At 42.7% G+C, this 17,683-nt stretch overlaps 1 protein-coding gene across 2 annotated transcripts in view; it reads right to left on the bottom strand.

Moving 5' to 3' along the window:
- GPATCH1 (G-patch domain containing 1) overlaps positions 1-17,683 on the bottom strand; it is a 952,962-nt gene that overhangs the window by 800,355 nt on the left and 134,924 nt on the right. For both annotated transcript variants that reach the window (XM_069639172.1, XM_069639180.1), the window contains exon 4: positions 4,325-4,488. In XM_069639172.1, coding sequence (XP_069495273.1) covers positions 4,325-4,488 — 164 coding nt within the window. The remainder of the gene's footprint in view (positions 1-4,324; positions 4,489-17,683) is intronic.

Genomic DNA, 17,683 nt, shown 5'->3' with positions numbered 1-17,683 from the left:
AGTGAAACGCTTTCAGGCAGTGTTGTTCACAGACATTAGACTCAGAGTGCTCAGTATTCTTTTGATATGCAAATAACAAGGGGTGGAGGGTCCTGGGAGTCTCTCTGCCAGACAATCCTGGTTACGAGAGCCTTACCCAGTGTCTTTAGCTCACTAAATTCATTGCCATTCACTGTGCGCCCATGAACCACTCACATAGGATACCATGTCTCTTTTGCAGAAATCATTTTGTACTACACATCTTTCTTGCTGTCTCTTGCTTCCCACCTTTCTAGCTCCTTGACACATTGAAACATGTGTCCCATGCACTTGGCAATGGCCACTAGGTAGGAAGTGACCCTTTTTCAAATCTCTTCACTGACCTGGTTGTCTCTCTGAGCACATATATGCTCATCATAAGAGTTCCCAAAATAACATGTGTTCGCTAGTTCTCTTAACCCTGTTACAAACTCTTTTATGCTCTCCCCTGCTCCTTGCTCTCGCACCCCAGAAGAAAATCTAAGATTATTATTGCACTCCCCACCTTACCTGAGACTCAGTGATGTTGTCCTCACTCTCTGCCCCCCTGGTTACTTGTAGATTCCTTGCTGACAACTGTCCACCCTCGCCCTCCCCTGTTGGCCCCCTGCTCCTTTTTTGCTGCTTCCCTCACTGTGTTCTTCCCCCTATAATTGTAAAGTGCTCCATTGCTTCCTGAAGCTAGGCCTGTGCTCAATAAATACCTCAATAATAATATTGCCCCCCTTGGATCATAAAGAAGATCCACTTTCTTTACACATTTCTCAGTAATTTGGGGCTACGGTGTCCTTGTCTACTGTGGCCTGCCTCATATCTGAAAAGACACTTGACAACACACGGGCCTTTAAAGCTCAAACAATGCACTAGTTAGTAGGGTTTTTGTTCTATTTCTATATTAAACATGGACTCATGTAAAGAAAAAACAGTGTTACGCATTCAAGTTGCTCCAAGACCGGCATATAAAGATCAGTTTTCATGTATGAACACATGACAAGGCCCAGTTGCACAGTGCTTGACCCTAGCCCAGTGGTATTTAACCTTTTTCATACTGAGCCTTTCCTCCACCCCCAAACATAAATAGTGTTTCCGGCCTCTCTGTCCCACAAGCTATAACTGCTTATATTTTATATTTAAAGCTATCTTTGTAATTCCTTTTTAAATGGCATCCCTTGGGCTCCAGGGGCCAGACCCACAGTTTGAAGACCACTGAACTAGACTATAGGTTTGCTGGTTCCCTTGTCACCAGTCTAACATCTGGTACTGCATTAAAATTACAGAGAACTAATTGTTAATAAGCAGCTATATGCTTCTTCTTTCATCATGGTTATGGTCAGCAGCCTTTTACAAATCAGACCCACAAAACCTTAAACTCACCAACCCTCCCTAATGTCTTTGTTAGTCCATGGGTTCCATGGCTGGCTGCAAATCGTAGGAAAAGGGGATAAACACCACATTAATCCAACCAAATAAAAACGAAAAAAATTGAAATGGCAAAGATCTTCCGCGACTAATGTAAGGGTGCAGAAGTACGAGTCTGACACAATGGTGGCATGGCGATTGGCAAAGAGTTTTATTCAGGCAACAATGAAGAGGAAACCTATCTCTCCCTAACTCTAAAAGGGGTGTCCTTGCATCTACTAAGAAACTAAGGAATTGGTCAGAATGTCCAAGTAAATAAAGCAGTTCACTGTCGTGTCAAAATGCCTACTTCTATTCCTCACACTTGCAACTAAGGGTATTACGTAGTTTTTCTGACAGTAATTACTTCAACGAAATGTACTTCAAAGTAATTACTTCGAAAACAATTTGAATTATATAGGGGTTGTGGGTTAAGGGGTTAAATGAGGTGGGGAGCGGCTTCATGTAGGGGTACGAGTGTAGGGGTAGAGAGGGTTTTGGGCAGAGGGCCCAAAAGAAAAAAGAAAATAAATGTTTTCCAAGTAATTACCGTCAGGAAAAAATGACATGGAAACAAGAAAACGGTAGTGGATCTTCTTGGTCCAGAAGAAGAACCCCCTCTTCAGGACAATGAGCCACTGTTCTAATCGTAGGGGTGAATTTCACTCACTCGCGAATCCAGTCAAAGACAAACCGAACAAAGGGACCAAACCTGGTTTGGCGCGCAGAGTAATCTCAAGGAGAGCCTTTATAACAAGAAATGGTGAAAAAAGAAGACTGGGCCATTTTGACAAAATGGGCACCCACGAGTGCTGTACTGTACATGCGAACACAGCCTGCGGTAAAAAAAAACACACAACGGTAGTTAAAAGAAAACCACTGCCACCAGCCATTAATTGTAGAAACGGTAGCACATAATAGTGTTACATGAGAAACTAGACAAAGGGGATACTAAGTAACCTCTCCAGCACCCTTTGGTAAGATAGTGTTTGCTGGGTCCAGAAAAGTTACAAATGTAAGTAAAGTCAATTTCACTTCATTGTTCTTGGAAACAGTAGTTATCCAAGAGAAAGGTATTTAAACCTTTGGGAAATCTGAAAGACTTCCCTGTGCTACTGCACAGAAGGTGCTGTGTGCCGCAATGTACAAATATGATGCCTATTGAGTTTGTCAGACTCCAAAACAAAAAGAAACACAGTGTTTGAAACAGAGAAAAATACATGAGATAGTGGGAAAAAGGTCTCACTCGCTCCAGGTTAAAAATTAAAAGTCCTAGAGTCCAGCAAAAGTGCTGGGGGGTCTCTAGGGTAGACAGGAATTACCACATTTCTTAGAATTCTCCCTAACACCTGTGTTCCAACACTTGTTAGTCTTTCTGGAGAGTCACCAACTGTCCCAGCAATCCAGGTACCTGAAAGTGGCTTGCCAGTGTTCTTCGGTTGGTCGCAGGCTCTTCTCTGGATGCCTGCTTCTCCATGGATCCGGACGGTCTCTCCATGGTGGACCGGATAGGGACAGCTCCGCCTGCAGGGCAGTGTCCCCAGCAAGGACTTCCTCTGGTCTCTGCTCCGGTCTGCTACCAATCTCGCGGTTCCTCCAGCGAGGGCTTCTGTCTCCTTCCTGATTTCCCTCTTAAGTTTTTTAACGGGCTCTGCCCAATCAGGTTTTGAGAGAAACTTGACTGTTCATTCTCTTAAGTGCCCTCTAAGCTTCCACACGTCTTCATCCCAGTACTGATCTCAAGGTCTTCCACTGAGACTATTGGTCTCTCCCTCGTCTCAGTACTCCGGTCTCTTGAGTCTACGTTCTTCCTCGTCCCAGTACTTCCAATATTGCCAACATGGCAAAAAAACATATAGGACCACTATGGAAAGGGTTGGTGGGAGGGAGGGGGGCTGGAAGGTGTGTTAGGGTTAGGTAAGCTATGGGGATACAATATTCTCCCCAGGTCATCACTAATCCAGTAGGGGGCCTCCCTCCCCATGAGATCCACCCACTGACTACCACCCATAGGCGGACTATCAGGTAACAGCCTCACCTCCTGGCCTCATGGGAAGGGGCTCACTCTATGGGAGAAGTGACGACATCCAGGGATTCATCACGCTAAGTAGAAAACTGTAGGATTGATGTGTTCTTTCAAAAACAAAATGAGTTGAACAAACAGACCACAAAGTATCAGGAAATTATTTCTGAATGCTACCTGCATTAGCGTGGGAAAAATGTGGCTAAATATTCAGGTATGCTAAAAAAAAAAAAATAAAAAAAAAAATATTCAGGTATGCTAAGCCTTTAAGGAGGGAATACGTGGTGCTCCATCCTCTGTCAAGTACTATTGAAATACCATAGTTGCCCAAGATCCTATGTGGTGCCCTATGGTTGGAAGGAGCACCTGGGACTGTGGGCTGATAAGGCAAGGGGATTTAGATGGGGTGAAACTACATGCTACTTCAAATATCTCTAATGCACTAGGAAAACTATCTGTACATGCATAAGACACTTGACTGTGATTCTGTGTTTTGGTTTTGTTAAACAACATCCATTAACGAATGGTGGCGAGTGAACTAAGAGCTGGACTAGTAGTGTAAAATGTGGCATTTGCACCTAGGTAACAAATCAACTCACCCTGCAAAGACTTTTATGCAAGATATGTTTTCTCTAGGAGTTTGATTGGTATCTGGATATAGAATCTTCAAGTCAATATAGTAATAACAGGGGGACCAGAAAATGTCTACCCTTGGCTGTTAAGAGGTGTTATCACATACTGTGGTGAAGTCCAGAGCTGCTGACACAAACAGGTTGTGGCAGAGCCACATTCTAAGAGGACTGTCAACCCTTCAGCCATAATGCACAACCACAATTCATCATCAGTATTTGGACATAAAAACAAATGCGCTCTATACATCCTTACTTTGCTGCTGCTGCTATTAAATCTTGCAGAATGGTGGCTCCAGGAATAGGTGCAGTCAGTGAGGAAAGCTGTCGGGCCTTCTCCGTTATTCGATGTTTTGCTTTGGAAGCAAAGTCATCCGTTGTCATGATTTCCTTCGGTGCAATTCCATGTTCGCCAAGATCCTACAAGAACACAATCATTTTTGGTGACTCACATGGGTATTTTCCACACGAGATAATCACTTCAATGAATGCAGCAGTTGAGTTGACGATCAAAATAAAAAAACTATCAGGAAGTCTACCACAATTTACATATTAAATGTTATTTGAAAGTGATGGGTATCGTTAAGAATTTGGGCCATCCAACACATTTAGAGAATCATGTCTGAGATCAAGATGAACATAAAATTAACATAAGTCCAGCACACATACAGTAATTGACATTTGTGTGGGGCGTCTAGAAGTGGCATAAAGTTTGCATTAATATTAAGGAATAGGCAAACATAGCATCACACACAATGCCAAATGGCTCATTGTACCATGAGCTACTATTGTGTAATCCTGGAGACTGATTAGACGGGAGCGTTCAATGTTAATACTTTACACTTAAGCAAGTGACTATATAACCAGTAGAGTTACACGTGTAAGTGTATGCAATCAAAGCTTTAATACAACGCCCTTGGCTGTACACAAAGGATCTATGTGATCACTGCGTGCTCTGAAATTTTGGAAACCAAAATGTTGAATCCGAAAACAGAGGTGCGCAGTGATCACACAGATCACACTGTCGCGCATCCCACTTCCTGCAATCCGTCTGGCCACATTTACCTTCTGGTTGCTTACTTACCTTCACTGCGGTTCCTTCGACGCATCCTTCTCCCTGCAACGTAAGTTTCATATCCCAAAAGTGGGTAGGGATTTCTGTTGCAGGGTCCTATTTTTTTGTTTACTTTATTATCCCCTGCTATCCTTCCAATGAAAGGGCGACACCCCTGCAGCCCCCGAACACATTATACCGTACAAGAGGATGGGGGACGTTGTTCAGTATAATGGGATTCAGCATTTCGCCGAATATGCAGTAAATGCGCACTCAGCAGTTCTTTTTCGCAGAGAATAAGGATACCCATGTAAAAAGTGCCTTTAGAAAGATTTCATGTTTCTTTTGAAATGTCAGTACAGGGTAGCAACGGAAACACTACAAATGTTACAGGATTACATGAAAATACACAACCTAACAATAGCAATTAGACTTTAATTTGAGACAGCACTCGCCAACATCATAGGTAATCGTCTCACCCCCCCTGGATGGTGACCACCAGGCAGTCCTGCCTCAACCTCTGTGCAGTTTATGAAACAATATTCAGATTGCATGACTGAAAGTGGATGGGAATATTGGAAGTGGCTCTAAAATGAATACAACAATGTCTTCAAATCTCAGCCAACTGTCTCCTGTCACTTTCACGGGTGTCCCGGCCAGTGTTAGTTCCAGCTCACCAAGCATCTCTGAAATCAGTAACTGAAGGTAAAAGCTAAATTTGTATTTGGGCGATTAAGCATCACTGGATACACAATGCTAGAATCTCAAAAATAACGTGTTTTTTGATCCTGTAGTGGCAGTGATGCTTACAGCATAGATAGTAAACAACAGCAGGGATGTCAGCAAGTGCTTATAGACGGGGAAAGGAAGGTGAATGGTAGGACATGTAGAATCACAAGGAAGACATTTTACAGCAGGAAAAACCTTTAAAAATACATTTCAGCACCTGCCATCTTTCTCCCCTTCCTGGTCACATAAGGGGAAAAAGGAAGCTTTCAGAGTAACAAATTCCCTAGGGAATATTGTGGCTACGGCCTTGCCAGTATCAGGAGAACTTGACATTGAGAGGTCTATTTCCACTGCTGTGGAACACAATAGTGACAATAACAGTGAAGCCGAGCCAGAACCGGTACAAATATTAATGTCGAATGAGGCAAAGCGCTGCTTTGCCCCCACCAATGCCCTTGCAAAGGAGAGAGATTTCATAGTTTGAAGGCCAATGGTGCCACCTGGCGCTGTTGTGCTGGTCGCCCCAAAGCAGAAACTGCTACGAGACAGACATGATACTGAGGTATAGTTCAAAAACCTTTATTTTACAGGTCAGGATGGTGTAATGCCTAACTTGCTCGAAGGTGGGAAAATTCCTCATCTAAAAGAAAACTAAGGGAAAGTCTGTCAGTCCAAATCAAAATACTGTCTGTGTCATAACCTATGCTTGTCCTCAATAACAGTGTGTAGGGAATGTACATATCTAAATAAACTAAATAGTGTTAAAAAGTAAAACAGCTTGTAGTTGGAGCACTTCTTTAGCTCCCTTCCACAGGTTCAAGATACGATTCACAAAAGTTCCAAAGATTTCTGAGGATTCACTGGCAGGGCCGGCGCTAGGCGTGTGCAGCATGTGTGGCTGCACATGCCCGCAACTGCTGGGGCCCCACGCCGAGGGTGCCGTGGTCTCCCTCTTGCAGGCTGCATTGTGGGCAGTGTGCTCAGAGTACCTAAACTTGCTGCAGTGCACTCTGAGCACACGGGCAGCGCACGCTGAAGCCTGAATGATGACAGGGAAGCTTAAAGCGGCTGTTCTTCCTCAAGGTTTGGCTTCCTTTTGTTTCTTCTGGCTTCAACCTCCTGCTGCGATGCTGGAGAAACAAACGCACCCCCTCCCCCAGCGTCCCAATAGGCGCTGCGGGCCTCATAGGTACTGCTGATCACTATTTCATAAAGCAGAGCGTTTAAAGTGGGTGCAATTTACTATTGATGACCTATATAAAGACCATTGTTGCGTTAAGAACTGCAAAGCGGCATTTTTATTTTGAAAGCACATGTAGAGTAGCAGTTAGCTGCCTAAAATTGGTGCCTTCCTCCAGCACAATTAAACATATCACACAAAACTATTTGCCTTATTTTCACTTGTTTATATTTATCAAGACAAAAAAGCGTTTAAGTAGAATATAACATTTCCCTCACAATATATATGGAGCATGCAAGTGAGCCATGAATATTTGCCAAGGATGTGACAAGAGAGGTTGTCATCCTGGAGACTGGAGGGGATATTTTCTCTGGTTCTGGCCCTGTTCTGATTTTCAGGGCACAATTCGATGAGGGTGGACAGCGTCCGTCCACCTTTTTCAATGGGTACACGCAACCCCGGTTCTGTGTTTTTGAGGCCAGCATTACAAAAAGTGTGCTTGCTCAAGGGATTTCACACCAGATTGTCATGTTTCCAATACAGACGCTTACCCACAAGAACACACAAAAGTGCCATTATAGCGCACGTCTCATGTTTGGATTTTGTTGTCTTTGGAATATTTCATTATAAATTGTTGGGCTTAAAAGGTGGGCACCTTTTACACTTTGCTAGTGTAGTTATTGGAAATTCTCCTCTCGGATTATATATAATGATACATTACTCACTGTAATTGTATTTCTGATGCTTGTATCTGCTTAGATTCACATGCTATGCATAGGCCGACATCTATTGGAAGCTGCAGAGTATTATATTTTTTGTTTTAAAAACTCGAAAAGAGACGTCGACATGGCGTGCCAGTAATACTATCCTTAGTGTGATGTCTACTGTTCCCATGGTCCTTCACGCGTCAAGGTCCCTCAGATTGTTTTGTTTCTGACATGAGATAGCATGAAGTGTAGTGCAAGTACAGATGCAAGTAGATAAAGCCGGAGAAACATCTATGCACCCTCTACTCCAAGGGGGGGAAGGGTAGGCGCATGTGAATCCAAGCAGGTACAAGCATCAGAAATATGATCACAGTGCGTAATGTATCCCTTCTGAAGCTTGTGGATCTGCTTAGATCACATGCTCTGCATAGATTAGCGAGCAGTGTCTGGAGAAGGTGGTGGGTTGTGGGATGGTACAGCGGCAAATATATGTTTTAGCACTGCTTGTCCCACCTGTGAATCTGCTTCAGAATGTATGTGAATGCTGTAGTGCTGAGTAAAGGTCTGAACAGAGCTCCATGTAGCTGATCTGCAAATGGTGTCCAGCAGAACATTTGCAATAAAGGCCAAAGTAGCTCCTGTACCCATGGTAGAGTGAGCTCTTAGTGTGAAAAGCAGAGTTTTGTTTGACAGAGTAGCAGAGTTGTATGCACTTAACTATACATCTGGAGAGGGCGTTTTATGAAACATGATCGCCTTCCCTGCCCGGAGCCATGGAGACAAACAGTTGGTCTGTTTTTCGTAGCAGTCTTGTCTTTAAAGGACTGCCCTTCTTCCATATAGTGTAAGGAGTTTTTTCTCAGCTGAGCTTGAAGGTTTTTGAAAGAAAGCTGGCGAAAAGTGAGGAAAAAGTGTGATCCTTGGTGAAATTGGAGACTGTGCCTGCTGGTCCTTTAAGCAGACTACCCAGAAGGCAGCGTCCACTTCAAAAGAACCTCCCAAGGCGAATGCAGAGCGAAAAGTGAGGGAAAAAAGTGTGATCCTTGGTGATCCTCGTGAGCTGAGGCTGCTGAGGTCTGCTATCCTGGTGTGTAAAACCGATTTCTGGGAAGTCGGCACTCCGGCACTATGAATGCGGCAAGTGGCAGCTTGTAAATATATAAATCAACTTGCAAACTTTTGCTATTGTGGCTTGTGACTATCTGGCAGTAGTGAGTGTTGAGAGACTGTGGGGCAGGACCCTTTCATCCCATCCGCGTTCCTACTATAAGTGACTGATTGTGTCCTGTCGTTGCTTGAACCACTGCTGGATGCTCCATATGCGAGCTGCAATTTGTATGGTCATTGATTAAAGCGGCGTGAGACTGCAGGGCTTGACCCTTGGATCCCGGGCGCCTTTGACCCACATGTGGGAAGTTCCAGCTTAATTGTGTAGTCTGGTCACCCATTGTTTTAACTGCCTTTTGCTGCCACGGTCGCAGCTTGTTGAAAAACCTAAACAAACATGAAAACTCCTCCTGGCCTAATTCGAAAACAGCTGTTTGTCATTTAAAGCCTTATTGCACACACGTGAGTGCCAGTGAAACATCCCTTGTTGTCCCTGCTGAATTACTATAGCGACTTCATGCATCTTCTATGAAACCCTACTTGTAATTATTTTACTGGCTCTGGCATCAACGCAACAGTAATTACAATAATTTATGGAGCCGAGACAACACTGCGAGTTGTGCCATTAATGCCCGTGCGTTTACTGCTCTGCTCGAACACAGTGACAGAGCTATAAAGGTGCTCTTAGTAGAACATTTAAATTGTATTATTGCTGCACATCCTTGATGCTTGTCTGAACACAGGAAGAGTCCCCAAGACGGCTGGGGGTTGCGTGTCTTCTCCCCCCATGGAACTGTTTTCACGCAAACCATTGAAGGCAAACTTTGTAGTTTGTGATTTCTACCAGGGGTGCTGCTAAAGCTTTCTCTCCCCACAAAGGATTGCTGGTGTTATAGGACACATGTGTATAGCTATACAAATCCTGCTTTTCCAGCAAATTCAGAATTTGATGTTATTGTTGGTGAAAAGAACTTGGATTTTTATTAATGTGACTGGACAGTATTTATGTATTTTTTATTTGTTGTATAGCACTTTGTAAGCAGCGCTTTTAGGGATAAGGCATATGTCTTACTTACAACTGGTATGCCGGAAGTTACTGAAATGTATGCAAAATCTGCTGCTGTGCTGACTACTACGAAATCCTCAAGCCGTACTATACAGCTTTCCCGCATCAAAAAAATGGCTGTTTGCTCTTGTTCACCAATGCTAGATATCTGGAATTTTTTGCACCGGGTATTCGCCCATTTACTTCTGTTCAATTGTTGACTGCTGATGTATGCAGCCATCAGATGACTGCTTTATCAGCTACACCTGGAAATGTTAGTGTGAACGGTGAAATAGCTACTCTTAAAAATACCCCGCCTGACTCTCTAGTAGATGCGGGTGTAGTAGCACTCCCAATGTTACACACTTAGAGAGCGCACACTGTGAATACTGCTGCCGAACAGATTGTTCCTGATATGTTGGCGGTTGGTAATGATGGGACTTCATTAACAGAGAAATTGGCGGTTGTGCAGGCAATAGGGAGTCCCAGTGATGGAAGTACGATCACTGATGTTTTAACAAGTGAAACACCACTGGAAGTAAATACTCCACCTGGGGTGATCTCTACGGTGAGTAATGAGTTGCACATACCGGAATCTATCCTAGAGGTGGTAAAACCATTGTACATCCCGTCCAAAAGGCATCTCTCGCAATCACCTAAGATGTTTTCGCCGACGGCAGCTAATTCCTCTGCATTGTCTTTATCATTTTTGCAGCCCACTCCAAGGCGAAAATCTAATTCACCCTCAAATTCCATAATGCCAAAAATGCGGGAACACTCAGTCGGAGTGGAAATGGCTTTGGAATCTATGAACACAGCCCTTTATTCCATGACCAAACTTTATGAATCTTTAGATAAGAAAATAAATATGCAGTATGCTCTATTGGTAAAAATAGAGAGCCAGGAAGAAAGGGCATGTACCCGTTGCTCATCTTGTGAAAGGAGTCCTACGCCATCTGGTCCGCTCTTGCAAATTTTATCAGACCCCCAGTTATTACCCCAAGTGATGACGACATTTTGCTAATTGACTGCTCTCCGAGTCAACAGGTCAATTACATCCAGTTGCAGGCTCCGAACAGTCAATAAAATCTGCGCCTCCCTCGAATGTAAGTTTACCATTAATGAAGAAGGGACAGACCGAGGTCTCAGTTGGGTTAAATGTAGGTAATCCTGTGATTGAGGCGTGTTCAGAGTCGTACTCCTGTATTAAAAAGAAAAAAACGAAATCTAAGAACATCGAGGTTCCAGCTATCAGTTGTGCTTTGCTGGACCCAGGAAGGGCTCTTCTAAGGAAAAGGCGGGGAAAGACAAGTTTGCACCAAATTATCCCTTCTTTGCTACTAAGGGAAAAAAATGCCTGTTAAGCAACAGGAAAAGAAACCTAAAAATGTTACATATTGTGCGAATAATAAATCTACGGGTGCGCAAAGATTTATTGAAAAACTATCCTTGCCTAAATCAGAAATTTTCATAGCACGCACTTCCATTGCTAATAAATACCGTAATAAGTCCTTTCAGAGAACAGTATCTTTATCGATACCCCAGCCCCTCCCACCTATACATGAACCACTGGATGATTTGGTACAACTTGTTGCACAACAAAATGTTGCAGAACCAAGTAACATTTGCCCTGCAACTAAATCTGACAATTTACTTTTGTCCGCTAATATGCGGGCGACTCAGATAATTGCTGATAGAGCTACAATTGGGAGTCCACTTGATTCTGCTAATTTGGTTTCTGATAAGCAATTTACACTAGAAGGTTGGAGAGAGGAACTATTCTTTAAAACGTTTTCTCTCATTACCAAATTCCCATGATGTGTATGGCATTAAGAACAATTCTAGTGCTGGGGGATATCGGTTCCATCCGTTATTCATAATGATTTGTTGTCTGCTATTCCAACTACTGTTGGTGTGAGTAAACATCTAGCTCACCCTCAACCACAGGACTCTAAAAATCTGGCACCCATAAAGCAGAAACTGGCTCATTTAATCCTCCAATACCGGTCACAGAAACTGGCTCATTTAATCCTCCAATGCCGGTCACATCCGTATCCTAAATACGACCTTAATAGGCAGTCAGTAATGAACATTCTCTCGGAAGTTCCAGAATTGGAGGAGATTGCTTCTTGTGATATTGAGCAAATTGAATTTGTGCATGACTACGACCTTTCAGTGGTCAAATTGTGGTTTAAATCTGGTTTTGTGAGGAATGCCTTGTGGCAGGCTCGCTTGGAATTATATAAAAAGGGTTTCTTACTAATTAATTCTTCCTCCTTTGATCATCAGCACATACCTTCTTGGGGGAAACAGTAACCACTTTTGCCACAGGTCGACAGTAGTCACCCTCAAGGACAGACGGGTGCAGAGTCAACATTAGCTAGGAGACAGTTTAACATCTTGTTCGTTGGCCTCATGGAACACCCGTGGGTTTAAGCACCTGATCCCGAAAATAATCTCTTACGAGATTATGATATTGTAACTTTGCAGGAGATATGGCTATATAGTCCCCCCAGCATGGGATCAACACGCAATTGCCCTTATTCCGGCCACTGCACCCATTAGGGGTCCCCCATGGCTGGTTTTATGGTGGCTGTCAAATCTTCTTCGAATTTAATCCTTGAACCCTTGGTGTCTCCTAATAGCTATTTGCAACTGGTGAAGGTTAAGTCACCAACATGTGTACTTGCACTTATTAACGTCTATTGGAATCATGTTGGCATTACTGACATAGATTTTATGACTGAAGATGTGCTGGACCTTATTATATTGGACCGTAGTTGCCAACATACCATTTTGTTAGGAGATTTTAAGATCTCCTGTATTGTACAGCCACCTAAAATGCTGTCCAGCATTGCTGCTAGATGGAACTCCCTTGTGGAAAGGCGGCATCTATATATGCTTTATGGAAGTATAGCTGGTGACGTGCCTCCGGTTTATACCTGGCACAGAGGCAGCCAGACTGCCCGGCTTGACTATGTTTATGTCGATGGTGGTCTGTTTAATTCTATAACAAAATTCCAAGTTATTACTCAAAACTTCAGGGACCATGATATATTGGTCGCAACATGGTCATGGTCCAACCCACCAAAAATCTTAAACCCAACCTTAGCTACGGGGATGACGTTAAGTATTGCCAACAATCGATTCCATTGGACGCCTATGGCCCTTGAGTCATTCAATAGGCAATTAATGAAAGTTTACGAAGCTTCTACGCAGAAGAGCAGTGTTTCTGAACATTCCTATGCAGATATCATGTTAATCTTTAAGTCCGGTAAGAAACCCTCAAATCAGGTTAAAAGTAACCTTCATGTTTATGATGCCGAGCTGGTAGCGAGAAAGGCGGCTTTCCGGTATGACAAAAAACTCACTTGTGTGATTGGTGGCCCTGACATGGCTTTATGACTAAGATCTCTAAAATGGCAGTATACAAATTGGATAAGATCAAGAAAAGCATGTATGTACCAATGTGATGCAGAAAATATGCTCCAAGCCCTGGCCTCCAAAAGCTCAGCCAGAATATGGACCTTCCTCAATACGGGCTATGGCGCATCCCATTTGGCAGCCCAGATTAATGTAGTGCCAGAAGAGGTCTGGACCTGCTATTATAGGACCCATTATGCGGTTACCCCTTTAAGGACTTCTTCTGAAGTGGTGGTCCCAATGAGCTATCGAATCTTATGATTAAAAAGCATCCTCCGGCCTGGGCTGAGATTTTATTGAACATCTTTCTCCAGACAGTTAGAACCGGAGTGTTGCCCCCTTCCTGGAGAAAATCGATTGTTATCCCGATCTACAAGAAGGGCGAACGGTCTAAACCTTCGAATTATAGACCCATAACACTCCTGGATATTCCAGGCAAGCTTTTTGCTAAATTTCTCCTGAGGGATTTAAACCAGTGGTTGGACCTGGAAGAATTTAGGGATCCCAACCAGACTGGTTTCATGCTCAGCCTGGGGACTACTACAAATCTGCATGTCTTACAGGCAATTAAATCCCAGGAAATGTATAAAAAGCAGGCTATTTTCCTGGCCTTTATAGATTTTCAGGCTGCGTTTGATTCGGTCTGTAGGGGTCTCTTGATGAATAAATTACATTCTGCTGCCTGTCCCCAATATTTGCTATATTGGATTAGCAAACTCCATAGCCAGACCTCCATTCAGATTAGATTATCATTGGATGGAAATGTATCAGATCCCATTCAGACCTTTAGGGGTCTTAAGCAGGGCTGCCTTTTGGCCGGTACGTTGTTTAATTTTTTCGTCTCTGATGTACCAGGGGATTTTGACAATGTCATTTCAGACGCACCTAAGTTGGGTGGGTCTGTGGTCCCCTGGTTATTTGACGCGGATGATTTGGTGTTGCTGGCTAAGACCCCTGGGGGTTTACGTGCCCTCCTTGGCAAATCGGGTGTTTATGTGCAAGCGAATGATCTGAAGATTAATCAATATAAATGTAAGGTTATGGTTTGGGATCCCAAACGAACAAGATCTTGAAGTGCAATTCCTTGGCTTTTGCAGGGAAATAAGTTGGATGAAACTGAGGAATACAAGAACTTGAGCCTTATTATCAGTACCCATCATAATGAACATCTTTATTCCTCAGACCTGGATTCTAAGTTAAAAACAGGCATATCCCAGGCACGTATTATCCAGGGTAAATACGGTAAATTTTCATTCTCACCAGCGATTACTTTTTTTTAAACAAAAGATAACTCCCATTCTCACCTATGGGTCTGAGACAAGATGCTGCCTCCTTGAGTCCTTTTGGTTGAAATTTGAAGCGCGTTTCTGGTGAGCCATTTTAGGTTTGCCTCAGATGGCATCTATGTGCCTAATACGGCACGTATTAGGAATGCTCTCATTATATGCGATATATTGTTGGAAGGTTATCTCGCTTTATAGAAAATACCTGTGGTGTCTGGCCCCATTACTATCGCAACCATTTTGGCCAAATATGTTTTGACTTCTGAGCATTCTAAAATTAAGGCCTGGAGAAATAGTGCTTTGAACATCCTGAACTCTATTGGGGTAACAGAAATTACTTTACTCAATAACCCAAATAGAGCAAAAGCTAAATTATGGATGTACGACTGGATGCAAACTAGAAATGAATGCTTGCAACACAAACTCTTTCAAACCCAGCCGTATGTTTCAAAGAAATTGTTTTATTACTGAACAATATATTCTGAAATTTCTGGATACAAAGCACAGATCTCAATATCTACGGCTAAGATTGAATCTTTTCAATACTAAGAAAGTGCTTTATAGGCGGCCATTAGTAGATGATAACATCTGTCGATTCTGTGTGGATGCTGCTAAGGTGGAAACCCTTAAGCATCTGCTAGTTGAATGTCCAATGCTTATACCTTTGAGAGTGCGATTGTTCAAGCATTTGTTCCTAGGATTGATAATAGTGGATCCAGATACGCTATGGAATATCTTGTATAATAGTCAGATATCGAGACTGAATATAGCAATGGTAACTTTTATGCACGCTCTGAACTTGTTGCAAAAGTTATGAGATATGGATACCACTATGGCTACCACTGTATAACGGTTGCTTTTAAAGAAGATATCTAATTTTATGTTATTCAGTGAAATCTTGAGGAACAATTGTGGTGATGTTTATTGGCCTATTAGCTTGATGCAGTTGATGCTGTATATTGGATTACTGTTTAGGTGAATTTGAAAATTCGAAATTTTGGCGATAAAGGGGAATTATTACAATGCAATCTCTAATTAAGTCACGAGGGCCAATAATGTGAATATGCCATTATAGAAACCAATGGACTGAATTCTCTTGGTTTGTATTATTTTTTAGGTTTTTCTTCCTTTATCTTGACAACATTTTTGTATCATAAATACTGTTTAATCTCAATCTTTTAAATCTGTGAAGTATACATGTTTATTTTATGAATGTTCTGAATATGTTGTACATTTTTAATTTTTGAAAGGCAGATTTTTTTTCAGCTAAATAAAAAAAAAATAAAAAAAAAAAGAAAGCTGGAAGTTCAATGGACTGGTTGACATGGAACTTCGATATGAACTTAGGTAAAAACCTACGGTGTGTTCTTAGTACCAACTTGGGGGGACTTGCGCTAACAAAGCTAGTAGTTCACAGACTCTTCTTATGGAGGTGATAGCCACCAGAAAAGCTGTTTTATTGTAACGCTTACCTGAACTCCGCGGGAACACCACAAGGACTCTTCTTAGAGAGCGATGCTACTACTAATTAGAGGCCTCCTTACTGCAATGGAATTCCTATCAAAACACAGAAGGCTCTTATTAGAACAAGGATTCAAGTTTTAACATGGGAGGGGGGACAATGGGCACTAACTCAATGTGATTACTTTCTTATTATTTACCTTCTGCCTTTTTATGGTGAGCTCTCCATCCTGCATCTGCGCAGGGGCGCTTGTTCTGAAGAATGGGCAATGACAGGACTAGAGGTTCGGTAGATGTAATGAAAATAAGTGGGACTGGCACTAGTCAATACAGGAATTAATGTGTGGAGGAGAGGAGAGTACTTGAATGGGATAACAAATGGTAACAACTCTGAGGGCACAGAAGGAACCCCAATTATAATGAAAAAAACACCTAGTACTACACAGGTTACAAACACACCTTGAGGAAAATGCCAAATTCCACTTATTCCACAACGTGCAGATGCCACAAGACAATATGGAACTAACGTTGGCAAGCCAAATCTTATCTCTCCTTCTATTTAAGTATTTTCTGACTGAATTCTATGAGGAGAAATGCGAACAACAACTTCTGAGGAAAATTGGGAATGGAGTTGCGAGCTTTCAAAATGCATACACCAGCGTGTACAAGCAGAGCATAATGGCTACTCCGCACGATCCACGCACTCCAAATAAACTCACACCATACAGTTACATCACAACCTTAGAGAGCGAGTCAGCTTTACGGTGCAACCGCATGCACAAGGATACTTGCTGTGAATGAGGTGCGGTGACTGCAATAGCTCCGTACACGGCAACGCACTTCAAAACCACCTAAGGCAACGCCGAAGCGAACGATGACAGGAAAAGCTGACTGACAGGGAACTACTGACAAGAGTACAGAGAACGGAAAATAATACTAGGACACTTGAATTAAAACTGACAACGAAAGGAATACCAAGGCTTTGGTTCTGTGAAACTGTGAAAGGAATAGAACTGTAATTCTCTTCAAGAGCGGACCACGGTAAGCATTAACTGCTGAAGCAGAAAAGACGCGAAGCGCGGAGCCCTCGAGGGGCGGGGCTTATGTAGGGACAGAGTGGTGATGACTAGACCTACACTGTAACTTCTGGGAATTAGGATGCGGCCATGTTTGGAAGTCAGGAAGTGGCTCCTCACTAGCTTCCTCAACATTGAATCTGCATTTAATCCAAGAATGATATGCTCCGGACCAGGTTTTCTTAGAATGGCCATAGGGAGTTTTGGCTGTGATCATGACATTTATATGCAAGTTTTTTAAGGCTGGATTTGTGCATAGGCTCAAAGGGGGGTCCCATGAGCTTTGCAAGTACCACATGTATGTCTCACCCTGGAGGCGGGTTAGAAACGGGAGGGTAGAGTCTTTTTACTCATTCCATGAATGCCTTAATGACAGGGACTTTCCACCAGGACACCTTACTTTGGGAAGTGGTGTACGCGGATAAAGCTGCTAGCCCGGAGTCTAGTAAATGGAGCATGCAATGAAGAATGTGCGATGGAGTACATTCTATTCGGTTTACATTTTTTGACTGGCACCATACTACAAATCTTTTTTTTCACTTGTTAAAAT

Source organism: Ambystoma mexicanum, chromosome 1q (genome assembly GCF_040938575.1).
Source record: "Ambystoma mexicanum isolate Mex_15411 chromosome 1q, UKY_AmexF1_1, whole genome shotgun sequence".
Lineage (NCBI taxonomy): Eukaryota > Metazoa > Chordata > Amphibia > Caudata > Ambystomatidae > Ambystoma > Ambystoma mexicanum.
This window is presented reverse-complemented; position numbering and strand designations above follow the sequence as displayed.